Here is a 15,319-nt window from a genome sequence, read left to right on the forward strand (position 1 = left end):
TGGCATTTTCTTACACTTAAAAATTCATGCTCAATATTTCAATACCAGAAACCAGCATCCATCCACTTGACAGCAAAACACAAAATATAAGAAAAACTGATCACCCTGATTTTTTTAAAGCGAAGTTAGGCAATTTTTATTTGAAAAGACTCCAGGGCTAGTGAAGAAAAAAAGGTGCCTGAAAAGACTCCAGGGCTAGTGAAGAAGAAAGGTGCCTGAAATGTAAGAAAAGATTTTGAATTTTTTCTTCTCATCTTATACTTGATTCCTTTGTTGCCTTCTTGGTTTGAAAAAGGAGAGAACACATCTAAGTGTATCTGGAGAATTTAGCTCACTTCTTAAAAGAGAAAGAAATAATACATTATGTGATCAATAAAATATTTTCTCTTTCAAATTCCTTTTGAATCCTTATTCTATCAAAGGCTGGAATGAAAGAAAGAATGATGAAAACCCCTTGTCTTATGATTTGTGACAACAATATCCAGTCATCAAAGGATAGTTTTTCAAACAGTATCATTAACAACACAATTTATAATATGTAAGAGAATCCGTATCATTCACCTACAAAATCCTGTCCAAATCAAGATGACAAACTGTTTTGTATGTCTACATAGGCATTTCTCAGTTAGTAAAACATATACTCTGAGAACAAAATCCTACAAAAAGCTTTTGTAGAAGACTTTCCGATAATGTTAGAATCGACCAAAATTCCCTTCCTATACTTGAACTTGCACTAACTCTGCTGTGTTAGAAGCCGCTCTCAGGATGTAAGAACTAAGCTGTAATTAATGTTTTCTAATAGGCGTTCAACAAGAATTGAAGGCAAGAATAAAATTATCCACTTCAAAAAAGGAATATGGTTATAGAAGAAGTAAATGTTTAAAATATTGTGCAAATGTTTTACAGTGACTATTAAACCCAAGGCCATATATTTTCATTATTACTATCTTTCTGGATATTATTTGAAAACATTTAAGTACACTTGCATAGGTATTCTCTGTGTATTAGTCAGTAAGTAGCTTTTTGTCATTTGTTTCTTGCGTTAAAAAACACGTTCGTAGTTTCCTCACCTATTCAGTGAAAATCTATATCCCTTTGTATGTAAGAACTGTGTCTGATTGGATTTTAAGTAAGAACAAATTGCACTACATGCTTTGAGGGGAAACAATTCTTACATGATTTAAATAAAATGTTTCCTATCTAACAATTCCAAAGTCTTCTTTGTGCCTCTCTGTCCATGCTATAATGAAATAACGACCAAGAATACAACTGTAGGTTTAAAATAAAATGAAACAGAAAAGAAAGAGTGAAAAAGATAGGCTGCTAGAGACAAGACTGTCTCCCCTCATGCCAGTAAGGTTCTAGCTGTGAGCATGCTCAGACACATGGGAGGACAGAAGTTACTATATCAGAACTCCTTCGGAGGTATAAGGAGGATACATCCAATACTTCAATTGCTGTAAACCTGTTGTTATTTTTCGGGTATTAAACATCTCTTCAGCCTCAGACTGATTGCAATGTTCCTTCTACTTCATTTCATCGTCCTGATAGCTATCAAAGGTAAGGCTGCTACTTTCTCGCTTAAATGAGTGCAATTCCAAAAGAATAGGAAATAGAATATTTCTATTTAGTTCTAACATATTTATAATAGACTCAGTGCAGTGTTTGAGAAACAGACATCTAGTTTACACGATCATTGTCATGATCACTAATTGCTTATAGTCCCATCCTAGCAACAAATTTTTCATGGAAACTTGCTTTTATGTGTTACTAAAATCGTAGATAAAACATCTTTAAAAAACAATGTTGAATATGTCAATTATAATGGAGAAAATAATTTTTAGTATTTGTAACAAAAGGATGACAAATTAATAAATTAAAATGTTGCCTTATGAAACTTCAACCTGTTGAAATAGCTTCATAAAATGCATGTAACTGTTAGTTGCTATGTTTCGTTGTTAACATAGTTAAACTGGGAACTGCAAAAAAAAAAAAAAAAAAAATGAAAGCCACAGATAAATCTAAAAATCAGAAGCTCTCCAGAAGGACCAACCTACATAAAATAAAATCATTTAAAATGTACAAAAGTATACCTATTTAGATAATTCTCTTTACTGTTCTTAATTTTTAAAGATTTTTATTTCAGCCAAGCTGGTAATTTTCAAGTTAGTGGTATTTTTCTTGTAAAGTTAAGAAAAAAAATTAATCTTCATATATTTTTAAAGAAAAATATAGACTTGTTTTGTTATGAGCTTGTACACTTATATCTATATATAAGACCCACGGCATGTGAGTTTTATTATTATTATTATTCAAAATATCTGTTTAAGTTCATAGTTTTTCTTAAAGAATTTTGATAAAACTGAGAGTAAAAGTTAGAATTTGAAATTATTTTTATTTTCTGAGAAATTTGTTATAGGTTTTTTAATAAACTAAAAAATGAACTCAACTGAACATTTATAATCTCGAAATAAAATGCTGTACTTATGAGCAGTTATTTACAAACTAACAAATAAAAGATTTTTTAAATATTAAATTTAGTTTGAATTTGAAATATTAAAATTTTGTTTGAAATTATTTTAAAATATTATTTTAATACACTTAGCATGATTTTTATTTTGGAATTTAAGCTCTTTTATATGAAAACATAAGTTATCATTTAAGTGTGATCTTACGTGTTTCTTAAAGAGAAAGAATATATGAATTCACTTGACATGAAGTACTGTTGTAGAAAGCAGTCCATTTCTTTGATTTAAGGTCTTCCTTTGGTTCATATCTTATGTACATTTGTAATATTCCATTTAGTATGATTTTTAAGAATAGAAATTAAGAAGTAGGTTCTTGAATCCAAAACACTTTATAGAGATCTGTGCCCTTAATTCTTAACTATACAGGGATTGCAACTATAGTTAACCAATTTTACTATAGTACTGCTTTTGCTTGTGGTAATGCATTTAATTGATTTTGAAAAACAAAATCTTTGAGATGAAAAACATCTATTCCTGAAATAATGTTTTAAGGTTGGCCACAATGTAATGGTATTCTTTTAAAAAAAAGAAGGAAAGAAATTTTAAACAGATGATTTTGAGTTTTATTTCTAAGTATATGCCGTATTTCAGATCCATAGTACCACCCTGATAAATATTTCAATTGTAATTCCCTGGAAATTTTCATGTTCTGATTTTACATTACTTTTGATTGCCAATTTAACCCTTTATATTTAAAGTTATTTATTTTCAAAGTTAGACATACTAATGCTTTGATATCTTACTCCTTTTTATAAAAATAATAATCACTTGTTATATAATTAGTGAACCTTCTTTTTCACAATAAAATTATAGTTAAAGCAGTTAGGCTATAATAAAGAAAAGTCATTCAGAATTATGTAAGAGCACAGACTGCTTCTTAAATTTACTTAAATATTTGCGATGGATTCTTAGGCCACAGCTAAACAAAAGTAAAATGTAGACATTTTGCTATTATCTTTTCTCTTCTGGCTAGGATCACCCTTGAATGCCTAAGGGATGAATGAAACTGACTAACTTAAGCTACAGACATTAACTGTTAAGTAAAGATAACATATCCTCTTATAACTCCATACATGTATTTTATCAATTTATTCACTGGGTATCCTTATTAACCAGACTCAAACCACCTCCTCCCCCAAAAAAGTTTTTTGTGGACTAATTATGGACAATATTACCAACCAAAAAATACGGGCTTCTATGGGAAATTAATAGCATGAATGCCTACAATGCTACTCGGTAACTACCAGTTGCTACTTAAATAACTTGCTAACCTTCAAAATATGGAGTCAGTGGAAATGGGGCCCGAACAGTATTTTGAAGTGAGCAGTATTTGACTGCCCCCTAGTGGACAAGTTCAAAGCTCAGCTTGGAGGCTGCTTTTCCAAGTAACGTCACTTCTGATTGGTTGCTGTGACTTCAGAAAAGGTTTTCAACTAAATTTTAATTTCACACAATTACATCATGCTGCTGGGAGCTGTGAAAATCAATTATACTGCAAGCCAGTCATACAGAGAGGCTAGCGAGGCACCACTAATGAAAAAGAAACTCACCTGCTTGAAGGCTGAAAGGAGCCCACTGTGAGCCAAGAGGGAAAATATCAGAAACGCTGAAGGGAAAGCTATTTGAGATATGTTCTCTCTAAAGGCACTAAGTAAATACACCCTGGACCAGACGTTATTCATTTGTTCATCTTATTACAAACAAATACGACCAGATATGTTAAGAGTTTTAAGGACTCTTACTAGAACTAACAAAATTGGCTGTCACCTGGATTTTAGAGGAAAAGATTGGTATGCCTTCAAATAAGTTAGTATTGAAATATGGTACACTTTTATCCTAGAAAACTGTGGCCTGAATAAAATTCAGTTAACTAAGAATAGCTTTTGTGTACATAATTATATAATGATAAATGCACAACATTTTCTGGAATACATATTAAATACTATATATAAATAAACTTATATATATTAGTATTTATATTTATACATATATTTATACTATATATATATATATATATATTTCTACATCCATGTATAGTATTTAAGAGGCCAAAGTGGCTTGGTTTACTTTTTATTTGTTTGGTTAATATATAATTTAACATTCATCAGAAAAAAATTAATGTGCTTGTTTCACATGAATTATCTGAAAATGAAAAAAAAAACCTGTCTTCTATGCTTTATTCACACTCATCAATTTCTCACTCCATACTTCCAGTCATTGAGTATGTGCAGAAAAAAATTAAATTTGCAATAATTTCAACCGTGTTAAATACTTCAGAAGAGTGTCTTCCAATAGAAGTAAACTGATTTATTTATGCTCCTGTGACTAAATAAATTTTTGAACATCGTAAGATTAGAAAGCAATTTCAAATGAGGAATTGGCTTTATTGATAAAATTGTAGACCACTTGTCTTTGCTGCTCCTTCTCTCCACTGTTCTTCTGGCTTCTGTCCTTACCTCTGTTTTTGTTTATACCTCTCTCTTTCCCAAAAGGGTACCCCCCCATCCCCTGCAGTCCCACAGCAGACCCTTGCTTAGATTCGCCTCCCACCACATTTACCCCCTCTTCTCCTCACCTCTGCACACACCCATCTCAGATGCCTGCGCAGCCTCTCTTGCTGTCATTTCTCCATCTCGGCCTCTCACTGTGGTCTCCTCCAAGCCTCCTGGACTCTGAAACCTCTTCTCTCTCATCTTGCTGCCTCCAGTTTTCAACTCTTTTGTTCTTGGAGCTCAGGCTCAAGCTTCCTGCTTTCCATATCTCAAGCCCCCTAATTCCTATACCTACTCTGCTTTGATTGTTAGCATCTGTCTGCTCATCTCCCCTTGGAATCCATCTGCCATTCCATTTCCTCCTTCCTCAAGCATGCCTCACCTCTCATGGCCTCCTGTCGCTCTTGAGCTTCCTGTCCAGGACTTCCTGTATCTGTCTTGTCCCCCTTTGAGGCCCTGGTCTCCTTGCTGTTGTTTGTGGCTGGTCCCAGTGGCTCCTGGCCTGGTCGGTGGTCCTCATTTCTTGGGCTCACATTGCTAGAGCACGTGTCCCAACACAAGCTCATTCCTTATATATATCGTGTCTCCTTATAACTTCAACCCCACCGTGCACTCGTGTTTTAGGTCCATGGTGATTGCCTGACAATTCTGAAATCCAGAAAGCTCTGAAAACGGAGGATATAAACTCTTTTGTCAAAATTGACCGTAAGCCATATAGACTCTTCACTTATCATTTTATTGAAAAATTTCACACATTGTGATACAGATAAATGTGTATTCTTATATTTTGTGAATTTAAATATGTGTTTGATTATGTGATTTTTGCCCCACACCCAGCAGGGAATGCTATCTCATTTATAGCATATGCATCATATTAACTTTCTAGATTCTAAAGCAAATTATAAATTCTCAAATAAACGTTTCACCAATGGGTTTCTTTTAAGGTGTTCAAGATCTGTACTCGCCATCACCCTATTCAGATTACCAACTGTCCCATGCCACATGACTCTCCCCAGTGCTAGATGACTATTTTCTTTCCCCAGGGAAGTTCTGTATTATTAGAATAAGTGTTCAATGAAAGAGAGAGATCATTTTAACTATTTCTTCCTTCCTGTAATTCCAGTTTAATTTTTACTCAATCTGTTCAGATTTTTTAAAAAAATGTTGGTGATGATATTTTCCATTTCAATAATTCCAACTGTGTTTAAATCTGTCTGTTCTGGTTTTATAAAATTCCACTCCTACCTCATTATATTTTTCCTTCCATTATTTCTTTGAGAATTTTAATCATACAGATTTACACTGCTTTTTAAAATACTATCATCTAATTCCCCAGGGATGAATCCTCCCTTTTCTGAAGCCCTGGACATTTTCATAAAGTCAGAGGGACTTTCCTCCTGCATGCCTCTCCCTCGGAGGGATCCCATCATCGCCTCGACATCACCCACTGAAGTGTTCAGATCTGAGATGTAGTTTATGTTTGAATCCTGGGGATTTTACCAGTTCCGAATCTTTTGTGTTCAGTTTGCAAAGCACTACTGCTTCTTTCGCTGCTGGCATGGGCAGGGAGATTTCCAATTCACAACCTTGGGTGGTCATCCCCCATTCATCATCGGGATCTCGGCCCTGTAGGTCCACGCACCTGTTGGCCCGGGCTGCATTCAGTCCCTATCACAAAGGGTTTTCGTGCCCAGGCCTAGTGCTCATCCAGTCCCACCTACGGTGCTAGTTCCGTGGCTTTTGCTTTGTTCATATTTGTGGAGAGTCCTCTCTGCTATGAGCTTTATGTTTTAATGAAGAAACATAGTGTCAGTCTTTTTTGTGCCTATGGAAAAGTTGTGGAGAGCATATTCAGAACTTGCTCATATCAGAACCCCTTGGTGCAGAAGCTCAGAAAAGAAAGTAGTTTTCATTCTTCCGATTTTGCTTTATCAGAAAATGGACACTGATAGGCTCATAAACCAGAGATTTGGAGTACTAAAATGAAGTGCCATACGAATGTAAGATTTAGGGTAGGGGAGGTAGCAGTGTTGCAAGGAGGCTAGACAGGGTTAGCAGAACTGTGTTCGAGTCACTGCCTTATCCTTGACCAGCCTTGCCTTCAGCATACCAAATAATCTCTTACCCTCAGCCATAATATCATTATAACTGCTGGGTTTCTAAATACCACTTGTGGTGATGTTAAGGGAATAGATTCTAGGATTCCACCCCAGTAGATTCTGTAGGTCTAGGCTAGGGCACAGGACTCTGCACTGTACAGAATCAGGCCAGGTGATCTGATACATTTTTCCTATGGATAACACCTCTAGAAACACTGGTATTACAGTTAGCCCATCAAAATAGAAGTACGCTTTTTTCCAAGAAGAGATCCTGATTCCTGGCTATACTCCTTGTGCATATCAGGCTGCTAATTGGGTTCACTGCATGATATAACATATTAATTCTACTTGAAATTTTCTTAATTTTGAGAATTATATGAACAAATTAAATATTTAGCAAGGGAATAGCTGAATCCATATTGTCTAATGATCAATATACAGCCTCTTAGTGGGTAGAAAAAAATATATAAATGATTTGCACATTTAACAATGAGGTAGTCCTGATGTTAATTACCACTCCCTTTTTTTTTTTTTTTTTTTTTGGAAGAATCTGTCAATCCATGACAAAATGACTAGGGAGGCATCTCTTCTGATTTGGAGTGAGATCCTCTTTTTCTTTTGTCCCCTGGTTTTCATTACCCATTTTTTTTGTTTGATTATGGTCCAGTCAGCGGATGCCAGATAGTCATTTGCCTATAGCAGGACAAGAGTGATAATTCAGGCACTCTCCTCATTCCTCTTCCCTTCCTTGCCCTCCCTTCCTCTCTCCCTCCCCCCACCCACATCTGTGTCTCTTTCATACTCACCCGTTTGTCTGAGATTTTCAGGCTCAACCACATAGGCTAAAAATAGTTTATCTATTATTGTAGATATTTCTACTCTTAATTCTCTTTCATGTAAATTCACAAAATATAAGAAATTCAAAGGATATTGATTCACTTCCATTCTTCCGTGGAGGACTACTGCAAAAATATGCCCTCAAAAGTCTTAAATTCTGAGAGTGAGATAAGAGAGTCTTTAGGTAAACTTACTTATAGTCAGGAAAGGGATAATACTCCATGCTGAGTGTTGGTGAAGAATTCTGTTCCTTTGCTCAGAAACTATTCCTTTATTGGCTGTTTCCTACTTCCACTTATAAATGCCACTCTTGTTATAACTAGCATTAAAATAATCTACTTGGAAAAATAAGTTGCCCTCACAAAGAGCACAGGGTTTTGCAAATGCAATGTGACGTTTATCCATTGTATGAGTGAACTGCAAGAGTTTTGTAAAGAGGAAAGCATGAGGAAATTATTTGTACTATAACCTGACTCCCAGACATAGAGCATATACTATAAGTCAGTGTGGGCCACCTTACCTCCACCTACATAGAATCTACCTGGAAATCAGGAGAGACTAACCACCTCTCCCTTTCAATGGTACATAACTTAAGCAAAAATGCCAACATATGGGACTCCTGGGTGGCTCAGTCAGTGAGCCAGTATCCTGGGACAGGATCCTGGGACAGAGCCCCTGTGGTGCTCCCTGCTCAGCGGGAAGCCTGCTTCTCCCTCTCCCTCTGCACTCTCCCTCTCTCTCTCTCTCTCAAATAAATAAATAAAAGCTTTTTTAAAATGCCAACATAGGGGGACGCCTGGGTGGCTCAGTTGGTTAAGCAGCTGCCTTCCGCTCAGGTCATGATCCCAGCGTCCTGGGATGGAGTCCCACATTGGGCTCCTTGCTCGGCAGGGAGCCTGCTTCTCCCTCTGCCTCTGCCTGCCATTCTGTCCACCTGTGCTCGCTCGGTCTCCCTCTCTCTCTCTCTGACAAATAAATAAAATCTTTAAAATAAAATAAAATGCCAACACAGGGGCGCCTGGGTCGTTCAGTGGGTTAAAACCTCTGCCTTCGGCTCAAGTCATGATCCCAGGGTCTGGAATCGAGCCCCGCATCAGACTCTCCCTGCTTGGCGGGGAGCCTGCTTCTCCCTCTCCCTCTGCCTGCTGTTCTGCCTACTTCTGCTCTCTATCTCTCTGTCAAATAAATAAATAAAATCTAAAAAAACAAACCAACAAAAAAAACCCACACAACATAAATTGATTTTCCTACAGTTCTGTAGATCAGAAGTCTTTTAAAAAAAATACTATATATATATATATATATATATATATATGTATATATATATATATTTAAGATTTTATTTATTTGACAGACAGAGATCACAAGCAGGCAGAGAGGCAGGCAGAGAGAGAGGGGAAAGCAGTTTCCCCACTGAGGAGAGAGCCCAAGGCGGGGCTCAATCCCAGGACCCCAAGATCATGACCTGAGCCAAAGGCATTGGCTTAACCCACTGAGCCACCCAGGCACCCCTCAATACTATATTATATGCCATTAATGAACACACCACAATTTTTATCTATTTTATTTTTGAGGACATTTGGGTTTGCTTCCAGTTTGAGGTTGTTATGAAGCATGCTTCTGTGAGTATTGTCTGAGTCTCTGGGCACACAGGTGCGTGCATTTCTCTGGGCACATGCCCGGAAATAAAACTGACTCATCAGGCTTTCAAGGCATTGAGTTTAGCAGATAATGACAGATGGTTTCCCAAACCCTTGCTCCAAGGAACACCCCACTGGGGCATGAGAGTTTGCATAGCTGCACATCCTCGCTAAATAGCATAGAATCAGTGGTTTTTAACATTATAGTCATACTGGTAGTCTGTGGTGATTGATTATAGTTTTAATTTGCATTTCCCTATGTACTAATCAGATTTAATGGTTTTCCAAATGTTTTTGGCCATTTGTGTATACGCTTTTGTTACATGTCTCTTCAGTTTCTTGCCCGTTTTCTATTTACTCTCTGTCTTTTACTCATTAATTTATAGGAACTCCCTTTCCCCGCCCCCCATACACATACTCACATACACTCACACACACTCACACATATGTATATTCTAATTACAAATTTTCTGAACCATCTTCTACTCTGTAGCTTGCCTTTACACTTTCTTAATGGTATGTTTTTTCATTTTTTTGCAACAGACGGTCTTAGTTTTAATATAGTCTAATTAGGGTCTCTTTTCCTTTATGATTAATGCTTTTGTTTCTTTTCTGGTTTTTTGTTTGTTTGTTTGTTCATTTGTTTTATTGTAGTCTCCTTAAAATCTCTACCCCAAAGCCATAAAGACTTTTCCCTTCTTATCTTCCAGAAAGTCTATTGGTTTACCTTTAATATTTAAATATAATCCACCTAGAAACACCTTTCCCCTACCGCTGTTCTGCAGTGCCACTTGGTCATAAATCAAACGTTCACATCTGTCTCTTTCAGAACTTCTATTCTATTCGATTTGTCTATTGTTCACCCTTTCCCCCTAGTATTACACTACATAAATTATTGTAGCCTCGTAATAAGTCTGAGTTTACAGATAAATCCTCTTGCTTTGCACATGTTTCCAGACTGATCAGGCTCTTATTGAGCTTCTAGAAATATGTGCCCTTTAGAAACAATGTATCCATTTCTATGTGCATGTACATACACACTCCTGGATTTTTACTGTAATTTCTTTGAACCTGTAGATCAATTGGGGGAAGAATTAACATCTTTAAAATATTAAGCCTCCATTTATTTGTGTCTTTAATGTCACTTGGCATACTTTACATAAATGCCTTGCAGATTTTTGTTAGATTTGTCCCCAAATATAGAACACTGTTGATACTATAATAGAAGGTATTTTTTGAACATTTTCATTTCTTATTGTTCGTTGCCGACATATAGAAATGACATTGATTTTCAGAAAACTTGCTGAATTCACTAATACTAGTAATTTTTTTGTTTTTTATGTTCACAATTATATCATTCATAAATACAATTGTATTTCTTCTCTTCCAATATTTAAACCATCAATTTACTTGCCTATCTCACTACATTTGCTAAAGTCCTCGACTACAGTGTTGAATAGATGTAGAAATAGTGGACATTGCTGTCCTGTTCCCAATCTCAAAGGGAAAGCCTTCAAAATTCCACTATTAAGCCTATTATATACTACCAGTTCTTATAGATATCTTTTATTAAATCAAGCAAGCTACCTTCTATTTTTAGTTTGCATACTTATTTTAAAGTCAGAACTTGATACATCCATCTCTGGAGCCCCTGTCATAAGCAAAATTAATGACAAATGACAGACTGAATGAAAATATTTGTGAGTTATAGACCAGAGGGCTAAGCTCTCTAAAGAATTCTAATAACATTGCCAAATTCTATTTTCTCACACATAGTTCCAAACACTATGTTCCAGGCCTCTGCTATCAGGAATGAAAGTTTTACCAGTCCAAAAGCATAAATAAATGAGTTTTTTTTTTCGTAAAGCTAAGTGTATTCCTTTAAAGGATTGTCTTTTTTCGTGTGTAATTTTTTTGTGTAATTTTTAATGATAACATGCTGTTTTCTAATAAATCATTATTGTAATACCCTAATTGTAATTTAGGGTTTTAATTTTTTTTCTTATTTGACAAACTAAAATATTAGTAACTTGTTGCAGGTCCCTCTTAATTCTTTAATTGACTTGATGGTCTCAGAAGTCTCTGACCATATGCTTATCAATGATCTTTAGGGTGTTGACAAAGAAAAAGGAGCCAAAGCATCAATGAGATATAGATATAGATTATATAGATATAGATGAGATATATAAAGATATATGAGCTTTAGAGAATATGGAGCAGAAGTAAACCAGGGCAGTGAGATATCACAAAGCCATGAGAAAAAGGTTTTCAGCCTGGTGGCTGTGGTTTGCTGTGCCAAATGCTACAGAGAACTGAGTAAGAGGAAGACTATAAAACATCTACTGCTTCTAATAACAAAGAGGACATGATTCCAATGGGAGACTTTTAGCAGAGCATCAAGGCCAAGACCAAGCACTGTGGGTTGAAGACAGAAATGTTGGTGAAGAAGTGGAGACATTGACTTGTATGAATTTTAGAGAAATTTAATTTTGAAGAGAGGAGTGGGTCTCAGCTCTGCTGCAGATACAGTAGAATTTGGGTTGATGGGTTGGTTGATTTTGTTTGCTTGGTTGGTTGGTTGGTTTTGAAGATGAGATCCGATTGAATAAGATTAATATTTAAAAACCAGTGGAGAAGGACACCTGGGTGCCTCAGTCGGTTAACCGTCTGCCTTCAGCTCAGATCATGATCTCAGGGTCCTGGGATGGCTCTCTGCTCCGCAGGGAGACTGCTGCTCCCCCTGCTTCTGTTCTCTCCCTCTCTCTCTCTGACAAATAAATAAATAAAATCTTTTTTTAAATGGTGGAGAAACAGGAATATTAAAATATAGAAGTAAAAGATGATAATTAACGAGTGAGATTCTGAGAACATGAGGTCAAGTGGAATATAGAACATAGATGAACAACTTCAGCACAGGCAGGGAAGGAGATCTTCATCCTTTGTCATCAAAGAAGCACTCAGGGCCTCAGCCTAGGACTGTTGGCTTCTATTGGCTCAATACCAGCTGTCTATGTGAATGCTGCCCCATGCTTGTGTGAGGTACATCCTGCCCAGGCACATGCAGAGTTTTGTATGTAGGTAAATCTGTAAGTCAGTGGAACTAGAATTGTGGAGAATTACCAGCAACAGGAGGAAGAGCCGATGAAATTCCCTTGACAGAGCAGTCAGCAGACTGGGGATGAATTGGAAGAGCAAGAGAAGGGAAAGGGAGCCACCCTCACTCCCTTCCATACTTCTCATGCCAAGTTTCCATCCGGCTTCACTTCCACAAGCACTCTTTCCATGTTCTTCTGCCTCTCATCCACCACGGTGATCATTCTCCGAGTGCATTGTGCTCAGGTAGGTTTTAAGAAGAAAAGTCTCTCAAACTCATGAAGAAAAGTTAGGTATCTAAATACTAAAAGACAATATTTTAACTTAAAAGAATTCGTCCTTAAGGTGAGGTTTAAGCAGTTTAATGGTGAGTAGCAGAGATATTTTTGGAAGAGAAGTCTTCCTGTTGTCCTTATATCTTTTATAACCCATCAAGGGACACAACATTTAGTTCATAAGCCACATAAAGGCACCCAGCGAAGGAAAACATGGGTCTGAGATCCATCCTTGTTGATGGTGATACTGGCAATTTGAAGTTCTCTTGTTTTCTAATTTAAACATCTGTTGAGCTTATACTCTGTTCCACCCGGTTTCTCATCATTTCCCCCAATCTGTTTGTTCAGACATTGGACAATCATCTTCAGAGGGAGATGGGGTGGTAGTTTCTGCAGAACATCTGTGAATGGAATCCTGAGGGACTTGCTGCAGGCTGAGATGGTTGGTTTGTCCCAGAAGAACATGTCAGAGAATAGAAGCTTAGAGAAACTCTGTTAAGGCAGCAGTCTTTAAAATGAAAAGTAGGTGGGTAAATGTATGAATAAAACTGGATTGAATCCTATACAACCTGGTTGATATGGTCACACAATACTGTCAGGGAAGAGAGGACCACACAGAGGCATAAAAACCTAAGATTTCTAAGTTAAAAAAAACAACAACAAACAAGAGGCCAATTTCTGTCCACTCACCTTAGCATAAAAGTTTTTTTAGAAAGACTTTACTTGTTACCATCAAACAATAAATCATCCATCCCACAAGAGTGGGCTTTTATGATGCTCAGACTCTTCCTAGAAATAGGAGGGCTTCTAGAAGGTGGATTCAGTGAATGAGCTGGATTTGCTTTTGCATTGCATCATGAACAGAGTTGATGCTTCTCTTAGACATCCTAGCACCTCAGCTCTAGGTGGGACTAGGCGTTGTCTACCCTAATGACCTAGCACATCGAAGGCACTGTTAACATTTCTGCATGTGAAATAACTGTTTCTCCTGGTGCTGCCTCTCGTTAGAGGAAAGAGTAGCAGGCTCTTCAGTCAATAGCAGAGGCGTCATCTGCATCTGAATTGAACTCCACTAGGAGTGGAGCATTCTGGGAAATGGCCTCATTGGCCAGGATCCTGTATATTCCCCCTGAGACTGTAGAGCTGTCATCCCTGGTGTTAGTGTGGAAAGAATCTCAGCCAGAACACCAGGTTGAAGGGAAAAGTGCTTTCTTCAACTTCACACAGGACTATTATTGGCAAAGAATCAGAGAAAACAAAGAGGGACTTGCACATCTCCATGGATTCTTAAACTGAGGGCCTAAAAAAGCATTTTCACCTGTTGTTTCCCAGTAACACGAGGAAGGCGTTGGCAGGCAACAAAAAATGTCTTGGGCAGCAGTCCAGTTGGCCTCAAAAGGCTATCAAGGAGTCATTTAAAAAGCTCTTTGCACGGACATGTCCAGAATATTGACCAGAAGAGAGAAGAAGCACTCACTGAGCAATTTTCTCTCACATGTTCGAACCTCCCCTCAGCTGTGTGTTTGGCAAGGGTCCCATAGAAATCGCTGCAGAAGCTATCAACATAGCTTTTATGTAGGCATCCTCCATTTTAATAATCCCCAAGTTTCAATAAAAACTTATCTCTTTCCACTTCCACAGATGGCAGGAAGACTAGATGGCAGAATATGCTTTCTACAGACTGCTATTGATTCTTTTTCAATAGCAGGAATTCTTAATTATTTTAAATTATATAATGAGCAGGAAAAAATAATAAATGGAGTACTTGGAAAACTAAACTAATTCTTAATTATTTTAAATTATATAATGAGCAGGAAAAAATAATAAATGGAGTACTTGGAAAACTAAACAATATTTTTGTTATTAAAGTAAAAATACAAGCTTGCAATTTTGGGAAGTTTAAATCTTGAAAAGAGCTCTTCCTTCAATTCTTTTTATCCCTAAATGATCCATTTATTCATTTATTCATTTATTCATTCATTCATTAAAAAAATGACTGAGCATCAAGTAAGCACCAGGCACTTCAACAAAAGGGATTTAGGATACAGAAGGGACGGCATAAGAAATAGATTTCATTTATTTATTTTCCTTCTCAAGGTATAAAATTTATACCTTGAGAATGTCTTCAGGAAGATGCCATTTTTGAGTGCACAATAGGGGCTAAGAGGAACGTAATTGATAAGTTCAGTTTGCACATGGTTAGTCTTTCCCTTCCCCTTTCCTCACCTTAACTTGCCAGATGTATTCCATTTTCCTTCCAGGGACAGGGAAATAAGGTTGATCCCTCTTGTCTGTGACAGTTGATTACTTATCTCGCTCTGAATCTGCATCTGGGAGATGGATACTTAGTTAGGT

General features: G+C 36.8%; 1 protein-coding gene across 1 annotated transcript in view; it reads left to right on the forward strand.

The window, feature by feature from the left end:
- Window positions 1-1,415: 1,415 nt before the first annotated feature.
- RXFP2 (relaxin family peptide receptor 2) overlaps window positions 1,416-15,319 on the forward strand; it is a 59,748-nt gene continuing 45,844 nt past the window's right edge. Inside the window, exon 1 of the mRNA XM_044250657.1 lies at window positions 1,416-1,560. Coding sequence (XP_044106592.1) covers window positions 1,518-1,560 — 43 coding nt within the window. The 5' untranslated portion in view covers window positions 1,416-1,517. The remainder of the gene's footprint in view (window positions 1,561-15,319) is intronic.

Source organism: Neovison vison, chromosome 5, assembly GCF_020171115.1.
Source record: "Neovison vison isolate M4711 chromosome 5, ASM_NN_V1, whole genome shotgun sequence".
Lineage (NCBI taxonomy): Eukaryota > Metazoa > Chordata > Mammalia > Carnivora > Mustelidae > Neogale > Neogale vison.